Genomic DNA, 14,425 nt, shown 5'->3' on the forward strand with positions numbered 1-14,425 from the left:
AAGAAAAAGAAACCCATTTTAGATTTTCTAAGTATTATTTAAGCATTTTTGACTTACAACCATTTCGACTTACGACCTGGATTTGGGTCCCTAACCCAGTCGTAAGTCGGGGAGGAGCCGTACTAAGAACGACATGTCCTTCCAAACTCACACCCGTCTCATTCCCAAAATGGACAGCCCGACCTGGTGATAATTACAGCCTTTAGTTTATTTTATACTGTATATATCTCCTGCTGAATACACTTCTATTGATGCAGAGAATCAGTTACTGTATATCAAAAATTTGTTTTTACTTTATACTCTTCACCACTGATCAGTGTCTTTACCCAAACTCTTTACCACAAATCAGCCTCTCAGTCTCTTAGCTCAAACCCTTCACCACTAATCAGCATCTTACACCCAGAGTTTTAATCACCCTCTTCCGGTGACGGGGGTCATTGTGTATACAACCAGACTTTTAAATATTTGAGTCACGAAGGACACTGTGTTTGACAGAGAGGTGTGGCAGTAAAATTAACTTATAATAATGGAAATAGTTACTTTTACCACCACACCCCCCTGTCAAAGGGTGATTAAAACTCTGGGCATTAGCTTCTTAACTCAGACTCTTCACCACTGATCAGCCTCTTTAACTTAAGACTCCTTAGCATATGTCAGAAACTCTTCACTCACCTTACAAAATTTCCTTAATCACCTGATGGTGCATGGTGAGTGCCTTGAGACCCTGAAGGCAGCCTCGCAAGTGTGTCGTGCCAAGACCTCGCTGCCAAGAGAGCTGACTCAGATTCAGCTCCTCCATCAAACTGTGGCGGAGTCTCACAATATCTTGGCGAATAGGCTCACTGACGGCTTATCTTCTCTCGGCCTCCCCATGTTCTAGATCAGCCATGAGCTGTAGCAATAAGTCAACAGTTCAGTTAAAAGACATTCTGACTTTGTTTTGGGATTATGTGAAGATCAGACACCCCTAACTTATTTCACCTGATGATTGTAAAACCCCTAATACAGTACACTCCTAGTAAGAAATACTGTATTTAAAAAATGAAGGGGAAATTATTGAAAATTCCCTTCTATAGTATCACTAATTTTCATGCAGTATACCTCTTACACTGTATACAATGATTTATTCAATCATAAACTGACATTTCTCACTAAGTGGGGTTCGTAACTAATATTATGCAATACAGTCGTTGAATAAAAAAAATTCTTACTTCAGATTTTCCCTCAGTCTGGCTGAATACAGCTCGTCCTCAGGGTTAAAGGTGCTTGAGCCACCATGAAATGGTTGATGCCACTTTATCTTCCTATCTGGTTCGTGCAGTGACTCTGGAAGATTGTCCACATATTTAGTGGGAAGGTCAAATTCATTGAGAATACGGTGCACGGTGTCTCGAGCTGAAGGTTTATTCAACTTCAATGCTACTGTGTTAAGGCTACCTGTAATTTAAATGAATTAAAAATATCAAAGAATACTTGGTGAGAAGTTTCCCTAAAAATTATCAAAAGGTTGCTGGCTATTATGGAGGGGTCTGTTGGAGGTCTGACAGCTGATGTTCTAAATAAGTGAACACACGTGTTAAGTGCCACGCTACTCTTCGGTCAAGCTTGGTAATGTGACTCAAGAGACAACAGTGAACTATACAGTTAACCCTCACTTTACGCGGTCCCGCATTCCGCGTTTCCACGTTTACGCGGTGCCTTGCCAGAACCTCACGTGCTCACATTATGCGGTACGTGAACCCCATTACGCGGAGAGTGTCCGGCGCGACGCTATTTTTAGATTCGCCCCACCCGCCACCCGCCCGCCTGCCTGCCTGTGCTCCTCACCTCTCCCTCCTCCTCCCTCCGCTTGGGCAAGCGGCGCGGTAAGGTTGCGCAGTGTGTGTCTTTGTTGCGTTATCACTGACGTCATATGACGTATCGGACTGTGATTGGCCATGCATCCCTACCCCCCTCTGCTGCTAGCTGTAATTGGCTTAAAGTATTATGACGTGTCCACCCGGGGGAGGGAGGGAGGGAGGGAGGAAAGACGACGCTTGACCTAGCCGCGGCAGTTTCATCCCTCAAGGCCACACCGTGTAAACGTGCATCCATTGTTCCGTAAAATGGCTTCCGCCGGACCACCACCCCCAGAGAGAAACCTTTCCTTACCTGGACCCAGCGGCACTAAGCCAAAGAAGACACGACGTTCCTTAAGCTACGAGGTGAAGTATACCATCATCCAAGAGTTGGAGAAAGGAACAAGGCAGGTTGATTTGGCGCGCCAGCATGGTGTGAATGAATCTACGATTCGAACAATAAAGAAGGATGCAGCCAAGATAAAGGAGCACATGAAGATCACAAAGTCTACAGGTGCTTCTATGATCAAGTATTTTCACAACCAGGTGCTTCTCAAGACAGAAAAATTACTTGTGAGGTACTTGGTGCGTCAGGCGCGACGGAACATGGCGGTCGACACGCGCTCTGTTAAGGACTACGCACGTGAACTGTACATCGCAGTGGCACGAAAGATGGGAATTACAGAGCCCAAACCCTTTAATGCTTCCTCTGGGTGGTTACAGAGGTTTAAGATCCGGAACAAGATCACCAATATAAACATTGGTGGTGAAGAAGCGAGTGCTGACCGTGCTGCGGCTAGGGAATTTCCTCCGTTTTTACGTGAGATTATGGAGGAAGGACAGTACAGTGACGACCAGGTGTTTAACATGGACGAATCTGGTCTTTTCTGGAAAAAGCTACCTTCCAAGTCCTTCGTTGTAAAGAATGCCAGCAGGATTCGGGGCCGGAAGATGCAGAAGGAACGCATCACCGTCCTGTTTACCACCAATGCCTCCGGTACCTGTAAGCTCAAGTTATCGGTGATCCACACAGCACGCAAGCCGCACGCCTACAAAACCATGGACATGACCAAGCTAAATGTCCACTGGCTGACCGCACGTAAGGCGTGGATGTTCTCTACACTGTCCCTCTCCTGGTTTGATGACTGTTTTGTTCCCGATGTAAAGAAATTCTGTGAGCGACAGAATGTGCCATTCAATATTTTGTTGCTGCTGGACAACGCACCAGGACACTCGCCCCTACTGTTAGATCGTCACCCCAACGTAAAAGTGGTCTTCCTTCCTCCCAACACTACGTCTATATTACAGCCCATGGACCAAGAGTTAATCTGTAATGTAAAAGCTGCATTCTCAACAAAAAAATTCCAGCTCCTGAACGACTACACCAACACCAGGGAAGAGTTGCGTAACCTGAGTGACACCACCACCGATAGCAAGAGCGAAGAAGATGAGGATCAACAGTTGGAACAGCAAAAAATACTCTTCAAACAATTCTGGAGAGTATTTAACATCAAGAAAGCTGTGGACTTCTTGGTGGAGTCATGGGATCAGCTGTCTATTGCTACAATTCGTCACGCATGGAGACATGTGTTGCATGGAATACCAGGTGAGAGGAGGAGTCAATCTGTGACTGGTGAGGTTCAGAATGTTGCAGTAGCAGTGGACCTTGCCAGAGAAGCTGCGCAGACTGTTACAGTTCCAGGCTTCTCCGAGACCACCAACGACGACATCCTGGAGGTGATCAGAGATCCTGAAGTGACTGCCGACGAGATGTTGGAAGAAGATCACGTCAGTGAAGAGGAGGAAGAAGGTGCGTCATTCTCCGAAGAACACAGTTTAACTCATAGTGATATTAAGGGTGCCATGGAGTGTGCAGAGAAAATGAAGTCCTTCCTTTCCCGCGACAATGACGATGACCGCTATGAAGTCTTCCATACCCGGCTGGTGCAGGCTATGGAGCCGTACATCACGGTGTATCACGACAACATAAACACCAGCCGTCAAAAAAGCATAACCGAGTTCTTCGCCCGCAACCCACCACAGCCAGCCCAAGCCAGTGATAGTGACAGTGAAGATGACTTTGAGGGATTTGTCAGGGAAGCCCTGACAACTGTAAGTGACAGTGATGGTGATTCACCTAGTAATGGTGATTCACCTGAGGGCCAGTAATCTGCCCTCTGCCTCGGAACCAGCCTCCATCCCCGTATGCCGACCCATCTCTTCTACTACCGTAAGTGTTCCACCTAACTTTTAGTTTTTCTAACCTAACTTTTATTTTTCCTATGTTAACCTTTATTTTTCCTAACCTAACCTCTTCTATATTACTTGTTTTTTCATACGATCATAAAGTTAAGATAAAATTTTTACTACAACATAGTTGTGTGTCGTCAAAAAGTGGAGTTTGGGGATCGGCCCGGACTCCATTTCAATTAATCCCATATGTTATGTTATTCACTTTACGCGTTTCTCACTTCACGCGGGACCCTCCGGGTTACATTAACAGCGTAAAGTGAGGGTTAACTGTACTGAGAAGGCAGGTTATTGTGAGTTAAATGTGAGGCAGACAGTGAACAATACAGTCAAGACACTTAAAGGCTTCCCTTAGTGATTCTAAAATATTATTAAAATTAATGAGAATGTTGATAGCACTGTGCCACTTGCCTACTTTCATACTGTGGAAAAGACGGAAAAAAACTACCAACAACCTGAACCAACAGTCTCATGAAGGCACCCAAGAAGACCCATTGTTATGTCCCTTGTGAAGCACCACATTATGATATCAGAAAATTATATGTGTCCAAGATATAAAAATTACTGTGATAGAGAATACATATATTACTAAGTCACTTTAATTTAGAAAGATTAAAGAACCCCCAACAGTTTGTAAGAGATTCACCAACAGCATAACAGATGCCACAGAGATCATTAGTAATGACTGAAGGAACCTCTTACAAGGACAATAGAGGAAGACACACCATAAGCTGTCCAAAGTTTAAAAATCTTATCCATACTGTCAAGAATAAAAGTTAAGCGTTTGAAAACTTTCCTACCTTGCATTTTCTTATTTTTTATATAGAACTGTAGACTAAGAGGCCTTGGTTTCTCATGATTGATGAGAGAATCAAGGTGACTGTTCAGCAACGTAAGGAAAGCATCATTAACATGTTGAGCTCTTGGGTGTTGACCAAAGAGATCTGGGTGGACGAGGAAGTAGAATGGCCGCAATGCTGTTGTCACTTGAGCAGAAGATAAGTTCCAGCAAGAATTCTTAACCTCATAGAGGAGTTGTCTCGAGCTCTGGAAGTTATGATATGCCTGAAATAAATTCATACTGGTATAGAGTACTGTAACAGCAATTCTTCCTTCACTGTACAGTATAATCATTATACAACACAATACTGTACTGAAAACCTCATTATACAAAACCAATTCATCAAGCAAATGTCTTTAGAAATCATTTACTGTTTTTTGAACATATTTTGTCACACCAAATGCAGAATATACAGTATGATAGTATGATGGTATGAGGCCACAAGTGTGATCTCATTCAAGACCAGAATTGACCAACACTGACGCAGGTACAGATACATTCTCGAGCTGGTACATGCCCAGTACTTGCCAACAGTGCATAACAGAGATGTGATCGACTGCCAAAGAGGCTAACGAGCCGATCAGTGACGAAGAAGATAAAGTACTGTATATACGTATGGGGTGTGGTACAGTATATTGTAAAATACAATGGCTTGCTGCATTCTTCAGTAAAAATAAATAAATATGTGCAGGAAAACAGTACGAGTTTCTAAAGGTTGCAAGAATGATCTTACAATAACAATAAGGTGACATTTAATGCTCAATGACATCAATTCTTCTTTACTATAAAATTAGGCAGGAGATATTTGACGGTATCCGGCTGAATAACCACTGGTTGTTTGACCGGGATTTAAATAAAATCTAAGTCCTTCTGGTCATAGAAAATTCTACATATTATTTTATATAGTACTGTATTGACAATTTCAAACTATTACAAAAATTATCATATAGAAATAATACTGTACATGCAAAATTAAGGATACAGTACAAGGAAGATGAAATCAGATTAAATTCTAATCAATTTGTTAAGAAAACCGACACCTGAACATTTAAACGTTATAATACTGTTTAGGTATCAGGTGTAAACCTCAGAAACTGTTGGTCTGACCTAAACTAACTTAACCTAACCTACATTATATATGTCCAGGAGAGAAGTGGGACACCTCGGAGTATCATAAAATGATTAAGGAAGACAGTGATAAGGCATTCAACATTTACATAATGGTGTTGTAGTGGATTCCTCCCCTACAAACGCTGTTTGTCGCTGGCTAGCCGACCCTCGAATTCCCCAGTGTATGCCTCGTGGTCTAGGTCAGCAACCAGCGCCGCCTTACATGACTGAGGTCAACTATTAAGCTACTCCTACCCCCGCTATATAAGACCTGACCTCGTGGTGACCTACCTCTCTTTCTACCTACAGCCAGTTCTCAAGTAACACCACCTCCACCGCTCCTGCCTGGCGGCCCTCGCTCCCGCTGGCGAGCATGATGCCCCACAAGCTGGTCCTCCTCTGAGCACCCTCACCAACCAGCTCTCCCTACTCACGCTTGTAACCACGCTGCCTCCTCCCAGCACCAGCCACCAAGCTGCATTGTACATCCAATATAATATGTATACAGAGAGCACATTGTGAGTTTCCTTTCTCCATCCCATCCTGAACGTGAACCAATATCCCGTACCCCACAAATGGTGACCCCGGAGATTCGCACTCACACAGGATGGAGGAGAAACCGATCACTCTCCCAGTCTTCAAGCAACATGGAAGACTGGCTTATCCCCACAGAGGCAGCTCTCATCGGCTCTACAGCTACTGTCTCTACACCGCAGGTTAGACACCCTAGAGCAGCACTGCTTCTCTAAGCAGACACCAGCTCCTCTTCCTGCCCCAAGCACCACTTCCTATCGACCCCAGCACACCCGTCCTGCCTCAGACGCCGCCCCCGGCCCAGCAGTACCACTGCCACTGTCCTGGACCCTCCTCCTGACGCGGACCCTCCTCCGCTCCTGCCTGGCAGCCCCTGCTCCCGACGCAGCCCATGCGCCTGAGTGCGGCCCCACACACCCTTTTTTTTTTTCCCTCAGGTACTCCCTGCTACTGTCCTGCACCCTGCTGCTGTCATAGACCCTCTTCCTGATGCAGCCCCTGCTCCTGACCCAGACCCACACACCCCAACAGGCGCATCTGAGGACTCTGTACCTGCCGCAAGGGAAGCAAAAAAATTCATCGCCTCCACAACCCTCCTTCTCCCTCTCTCCTCCCACAGATCTCGTGTATCTAGACAAGGTTGTCTCCACTAGCAGCCGGCTTATACACGCCCTCGCCGTCATGTCTAACATGTGGCATGCACCGCCCGTTCTGCCTCTCACATGTGCCATGCAACTCTGCAGACAACAAGACTCCTACACAGCCTGGAGGGAAGGGGAAGTATTGTAGTGGATTCCTCCCCTATAAAAGCTGTTTGTCGTTGGCTAGCCGACCCCACGAATTCCCCAGTGTATGCCTCGTGGTCTACGTCAGCAACCAGCGCCGCCTTATATGACTGAGGTCAACTATTAAGCCACGCCTACCCCCGCTATATAAGACCTGACCTCGTGGTTACCTACCTCTCTTTCTACCTACAGCCAGTCCTCAAGTAACACCACCTCCACCGCTCCTGCCTGGCGGCCCTCGCTCCCACTGGCGAGCATGACGACCCACAAGCTGGTCCTCCTCTGAGCACCCTCACCAACCAGCTCTCCCTACTCACGCTTTTAACCACGCTGCCTCCTCCCAGCACCAGCCACCAAGCTGCATTGTACATCCAATATAATATGTATACAGGGAGCACATTGTGAGTTTCCTTTCTCCATCCCATCCTGAGTGTGAACCAATATCCCGTACCCCACAGTGTAATACCCACAGCCAACTCAGGGGCGGATCCAGCTGCGGATGGGGGAACATGGCGAGTGCGGCAAGCCCACCCAGCTGGGTTGCATTTTGAAGCCATGTGTATTTGATACTAGGAGATATTTCTGATGTCAATAGCAATTACTTTTTACTATACAAAAATGCCTGAGTACAATACTGCATTCAAGAAAAAGTATTGTAATTTTGTGATGAAAAGGGGGTCCAGAGCCCCCCGCCTGCATCCTGACAAGAATCTCATTAAAATCATAATGAAATCATACACAATCCCTGTGGGTCCCGGTCAAATAGCCGATGGTTATTTGACCAGGAATCCCGGTCAAATAAACACTTTAATAAAATTACGTTTGAAAAATAACTAATGACCTTCAACACTTTGTTAGCTTCTAGAGTGGCAGAAGTTTCTCTCAGCTGAACACAATACCTAGGTGCAACACTACTCCTTAAAGGGTTAATGCTGGTCATAGCTCCTGCTTTGACCCACCTTAACACTTGCATTTTAACATCTAAAGTGATGCTTTTACTTAACACATCTGTCACATTTCCAGCACTAAAACTTAGGTGTTATTGTAGTTTCAGCCCCAACTCAGTTAAGAGCATTTTACTGATAACTCAGTAACCACTCATTTGCAATGGAAATGAAAGTCGAATTTGTACGAATCAGACCAAATACCATGGGAAAAACACAAATTTATGGCAGAACAGTAGTTGGGGCTAAAACTGCAATTTTACCCAAACTTGCAGGTCTTTTCTCATATATTATTAGATTAACAGGTAGATATTTATTCAGTAAAATTTCCACATAAGTCAGCTGTAACAGTAAACAAACTTCTCGCTCGGCCTCCAGTACCACAGTTGCCTGTTATAGTTATTCAACATCTACTACATTATGTTTACCAATGATCAGACGAAAAATTGCAAATTAAATCATTATTTGTTCAGTACAGTACTTTTTTAAATTCATGAATTAATATTAATATTTCAACAGCTGAGCACTTGTATTACAAACACTTGTTACTCAGCAACTCTAGGTACTTGGAGTATGATAAGCATCAGCATGTGTTGTCTACTGTCTACACCTCTTTATTGGAAACACGAGTTAAACAATAACGCCCGTATTAATGAACATCTTCCCTTGAAGAATTTCATGTCAAAAGCTGTATTTTTAAATGCGAAGAACCTTTTACTGCAGCGCACGAATGAGTGTGGTGGCATGAAAACGAACTAATAGTACATAACTTTCCGTTATTGCCAAATGCAAGCTGCGGGAGTCATCTCATCTTACTAACGCTAGTACTAATCAGGTAAGAACATTTACGGTAATTTATTAAACTTTTTAGCAGTTTCATAAGTGAGTTTCTGTCTGTAAAATATAAACTGGAGACATTCTTGCCTAGAAATATTAAAATGGATAGAGGCAAATTTCACTGGGGGAAAATCGTTTCCAAACTTTATGCTGCATATGTTAATAAAGTAAGTACATTTAAGTTACTTAATGCAACTTTTTAGCAGTTTTATAAGCGAGTTTCTATCTGGAAAATATAAACTAGTGACGTTCTTGCCTAAAAATATTAAAATGGGTACCGGGTAGAGGCAAATTTCAATGTAAGGGCATTGTTACAAGGATGGTAACATTACATACAAAAACACCTTTGAAACAGTGGTTCATGATATAATATGTGAAATACCGCAGGCTCTAAATTTTCATCACCAATTACAGTACAGTATTTCGTTTTGGTAAATTTCCATTTGGCTGAATTAGGTGCATAATAAAAGAAGTTCACTGGGAGATGGAGTTTCATTATTTAATGATAATGTGACTTAAGCATATATGATACAGTAATTTGGCTAATATAGAGGACTTCACAGCAGCTTCCCCGTCTCAGTAATATTAAGTTCGCCTATGGCATGTGTTAGGTTAGGTTAAATTAACTTTAACTTATAAATAAAACTTTTTAAAATACAGCTCCTCCCCGACTTACGACGGGGTCAGGGACCCAAATCCAGGTCGTAAGTCGAAAATGCTTAAATAATACATACAAAATCTAAAATGGATGTCTCTTTTTCTTCCCAGCACCACAAAACTCTCACTTTTAAGCTTGCCAGCTATTTTAAAGTGAATTACAAATGAAAATTTTGTCTGTGTACTGAAGTTGGGACTCGAAAATACGTAATTTGACAAAATTTTAGTACGACTGAGGCAGGTCGTAAGTGCGGGTGGTCGTAAGTCAATTAGGTCGTAAGTCGGGGAGGAGCTGTATTTGCCATAGATACGATCGTCTCACTAAAAAACATATTGAAATTGCTGCGTTTATAAATTTGTTTTCTCAGAAAACCACAATTTTTATCCCATGACAATATAATAAGGGCATATCAGCACTTAAAAGCCATTTCCTATTATTTTATGCATTACTGTACATTATTTTTTTTTAAATTACATTGGAAACGTGAAAATTTTTATTTCCCCGGTGTTTGTAACTCACAGGTTGAATTGGCCAGAGAAAACTTTTAGAAAAATGAATCGGCAAGATTGGGTCTAGAATTTTGGAATAACTTGGGAGACCAATATAGACAAGAGGCACAGGCAAGGTTGGAGGAAGACCACAGACGACGGCACAGAAGACGACTCCGAAGAATTGTAGCTGACCGCATGAACCCATTCACAGCAATTAGCGATGATGAATTTGTTGACCAGTTTAGGCTCAGAAAGGAATTGGTTCGCATAATCATCAAAGAAAGTCAGGATCTGCCTCCTGTTGCCAATTATAAGAGGTAAACAAAGCCTTCCTTAAAGTACCATATTACAGTACAGGTTATTTCTACCGAATGTGTATGGTTTAAACCATGGCCTATCCAGGTCAAATTAAATAATACTGTAATAAAGCTACGTTATTATTACGATGATATAATCAATGCTTACATTATTTCATGTTGCTACTTGCTTCTTCTTACACACCTCGGCCTTCCACTTTTCCATATGGGTTAAGCCATTGAAAGAGGAAGATTGGGATACTATAGTTTAGAAATTAGGAGAATGTGGGCCTGATGAGTTTGTCATTACTTCATTTATCATTCGATGATTTCTTTACAGGTTGTGCTGTTCCTCCAAACCTACATGTCCTATTAGCAATACTTTGCATGGTGACTGGAAGCCGCCAACTATCATTTGGAGACTGTTATGATGTGTCTCAAGCCTGTGTCAGTCTGTATCTTCCAAGGGTTTCGAGAGCAATAGCCAGCCTTAGTGAACAGTTTATAAAATTTCCTGCTGGCAATGATTTGCACAAAACAGTACAGGCCTTTTACAATATTGCAAGAATGCTGGGAGTCAATGGATCCATAGGTACTGTATAGAGCTACAGTACCAGGTTTGGGCTGTTTGTAATACTGTACTTGTAGTTACACTCATGATATAAAGACAGGAGTTGATTTTTTTAATGTGTTGTCTTTTAAACTGACCTATATTTTATATATTGATGTTATGGTCCATAAGGAAATACTGTATACAGAGGTACCTGTATATACTGTATATTTATACACAGTTATTTATTTTATTATGTCACATATGTACAGTAATTTGAAATAATTGTAAAACAATCACATTTTCAATAAACATTCAACAAGCATATATTTAAAATTCATACTTGTCAAAAATGATGGCATTTTTTATATTTTAAGATAACAAAAATATTTCTCTGTAAAATGTATTTATTTTTTACATATCACACTTTTCTTAACTCAAACAATAATTATAATCAGGAGTCTGCAACAATGTAAATATGTAATACAGTATAGTAAATTTATAAAAAATAAAACAGGAAATTTGACATTACAAAGTCTATAACTAACCTATATATTCATTCAATTAATGCTATACAGAACAAAAAATTCGTAACCAATTGGGTGGTAATAAATATTAATACAGTACAACATAAAAATAAGTTTCACATTATACAATACAAAAGAATTTGTTGTTACTAAGACTCACATGAAATTCGACTGAATATCCTCAACAATGTTTATGAAATAAGAGCCACATTTAGTAAAGCTACTTCCACCACAAGTTTCTTTGTGTGAGTGGGCTTTGAGCAATACTGTACTATTAAATTTACTTGTTTCACAATTTTCTCTTGCACTATTCACTTAGTGCAACTAAAAAGGTTAAATTATAGTTTCAGTCATCCAACCACGGGAGTATTTGAAAAAATAAATAAAATAAAAATACACCAAAAACGGTAAATTTGCATAAGTGCACCACACTGTTAGAAAGTAAAAAATATATTTTTCTAGTGTATTTGTGTGTTTAGACCGAATATTACCTTCATTTCCGGCAGAAATTGGCAGTTTTTTTTTTAGTTTTTTTTTTCATGGGACGTTTCCGAAAAAAAATAATGTAGCATTTTTTCGATTGCATGGTGTTCTCCCAACCTTAGTAAAGTGTCGTAAGTGCAAGACTGAATGTAAATATCGCAAAAACCAACATATGTAGCATTGTCCAAACTCGTCCCTTATCCCAAAGACAAAGAAGAGACGGCAATAAGGTAAGAAATAGGTGATTCCATCATATGGTGAGAGTCGGTTAGGTTAGGTTTTGTGTTTGTTTTTCTAGTGTTTTTTGGTGTATTTTTTATTCGCTTCGCCATTATTTTTTTTTTCGGAAAAGTCCCACGAAAAAAAAAAATCGATAAAAAAAGGCCAAGTTCCACCGGAAATGAAGGTCATATTCGGTCTAAACACACAAATACACTAGAAAAATATATTTTTTACTTTCTAACAGCGTGGTGCACTTATGCAAATTTACCTCGAAAACCACCAGAAAAACATAATTTCAACCTAACCTAACCATAACCCAACATAACCTAAACTTAAAATCATAAAATGAGACGAAAATACTGAAACAAATATAATTTGGTATATTATGTAATTTGTGAGCAGGGAACTAAATTAGAAGTCTCTACCTCCCATATAACTGAATTAAGTTAGTTGTCTCAGAGACAGTAGTCATCTGCACCCTCTTTAATGTAACCTACTTCGCAACAAAATATATTAAAATTTTTACTTTATTTTAATGTGCTCGCAAATCTTCTTTAATTGTTCTTCTGATCGCCGATGCCTATATCCCTCAGCACTGAAACATGTTGCTATTCGCAACCATGGTTGCTTCTTTAAAGCAACAGGCTTTTCACAAGTACTTTTATTTTGTAAACTCTTCTCCTCTCCAATCAAATGGACTAATAAATCACGTTCTCTTTGCGATATAGGACTTGCCAAAAGGTGGTTTGGAGGAACAAAAGTCCATGATGAGAGCACAGAATACTCCTAATTTTAGTGCCAACGAAGGTAAACAAACACACAGTAAGACAACTAATAATGCAACAGCGAAAAGACGACCATAATTCATCAGCGAAGTGGAGAGTATTATCAGACCTAAAAACTCATCCCGCACGAAGTGGAAGAGGTTCGAGCATTTGAAAATATCACTTGAAAGAACAATCCCTTCGAAAAGAATCTTCGTCGGAGAGGGAATATGTTGTTTCATAATATGGGCAGTATGGACATTTCGCGATGCACAGATGAAGGATCTGTGGCCAAAAAGTTAGAATTCTGAAAAATAAGTGTTCCTCTAGTAACTTAGAGTTATCAAAACTTCATACTCCAGGGACAATTAGGGCAATTAATTATCAAATTTTCCACAGCAGATCCTGATTCAGCATTTCAACAACAAACCATAATGATATTTTGAGAAAAATCACTTTTTCCAATTTTTTGAAACAGTTGTTTGTGGGATACCAATTTTCGACCCAAAAATTGCATTCCTCAATTGCCTACGGCAAATATACACGTCCTGTACATCACAGGGTTCCTCTCTCTCTCTAAAAGTGTGTCAAGCTATTACATATTTTCATTATTTTCACTCTGACTAGAGATTCCCAATTATTTATTTTTTAATAAACCCTTGCGGGCTCCATAATATGGGGCCGCTGCAGTACCTGTATAAGTAAACAGTAATTGGTCTTCATTATAGTTAGCATGAAGGTATGCTGCCCGCTGTTTCCAAAGTGACATCTCTAATCTTTTCAGATATTTAATTTAAATTTCTCAAATATTTTATTTAAATTAGAAAAATATACACGCACATTCCACCAGTGAGGATCAGGTGGCTGGGAGAGTGTTTGACCCAGGCGCCACTGTACACACCGGCAGCTGCAGTGTTTACACCTGCTACAGCTGACTGTTCCAAAGCTTTGTTATGACGCTGACTCCAGCTTTTTTTATACACAATCATTAATATGACTATTGGTAAAAGAGACAATAACAATTTTACAATTTTAAATGTAAATTTATGTATATTTTAGACATTTGATAGTTTATATCATACTAAATAAGCTTCTTTATGTTCTGAATATATTTTTTGTTTTTAAGATAAGTCGAACACCACACATCACCAGATAAGATACTTAATGTTAATTATATTCCACGAAAAAAGCGCTAAACTATTTATATGTGTAATTTAAGATATAAAACGTTAACTTAAGTTAAATTTGTACTCAATAATATAATTATATAGTATTTTAAAGTTTTAGGATAGGCT

The 14,425-nt window shown here is 40.5% G+C and overlaps 1 protein-coding gene and 1 long non-coding RNA gene across 3 annotated transcripts; one reads left to right on the plus strand and one right to left on the minus strand.

Moving 5' to 3' along the window:
* Positions 1-25: 25 nt before the first annotated feature.
* Positions 26-13,953, minus strand: LOC121869290 (T-cell activation inhibitor, mitochondrial-like). 2 transcript variants are annotated; one of them, XM_042370546.1, is made up of 5 exons: positions 13,824-13,953; positions 4,889-5,153; positions 1,212-1,326; positions 673-892; positions 26-183 (listed from the first exon to the last, which is right to left on the minus strand). In XM_042370546.1, exons 1-4 carry the CDS (start codon positions 13,863-13,865, stop codon positions 877-879), a joined length of 438 nt encoding a protein of 145 aa, XP_042226480.1. In that variant the 5' UTR covers positions 13,866-13,953; the 3' UTR covers positions 26-183; positions 673-876. The 2 variants fall into 2 exon arrangements, with proteins under 2 accessions (XP_042226480.1, XP_042226472.1); XM_042370538.1 differs by having other exon boundaries at positions 1,212-1,437.
* Positions 7,729-11,534, plus strand: LOC121869305. Its single transcript, XR_006089522.1, has 3 exons — positions 7,729-9,137; positions 10,319-10,605; positions 10,925-11,534. It is a non-coding gene; the product is annotated as an uncharacterized LOC121869305 (long non-coding RNA).
* Positions 13,954-14,425: the final 472 nt, after the last annotated feature.

The sequence above is a fragment of the Homarus americanus genome, unplaced genomic scaffold (genome assembly GCF_018991925.1).
Source record: "Homarus americanus isolate GMGI-L3 unplaced genomic scaffold, GMGI_Hamer_2.0 scaffold32583, whole genome shotgun sequence".
NCBI classification, from domain to species: domain Eukaryota; kingdom Metazoa; phylum Arthropoda; class Malacostraca; order Decapoda; family Nephropidae; genus Homarus; species Homarus americanus.

Excerpts from the sequence above, each read along its gene's own strand:
- LOC121869290 (XM_042370538.1), bottom strand. The coding sequence starts at position 13,865 with ATGCTAACTATAATGAAGACCAATTACTGTTTACTTATACAG. Across the intron at positions 5,154-13,823 it reads ATTACTGTTTACTTATACAG|GCATATCATAACTTCCAGAG; the intron begins GTACTGCAGCGG and ends AATTTATTTCAG. Across the intron at positions 1,438-4,888 it reads AAAAAATAAGAAAATGCAAG|GTAGCCTTAACACAGTAGCA; the intron begins GTAGGAAAGTTT and ends TTTAAATTACAG.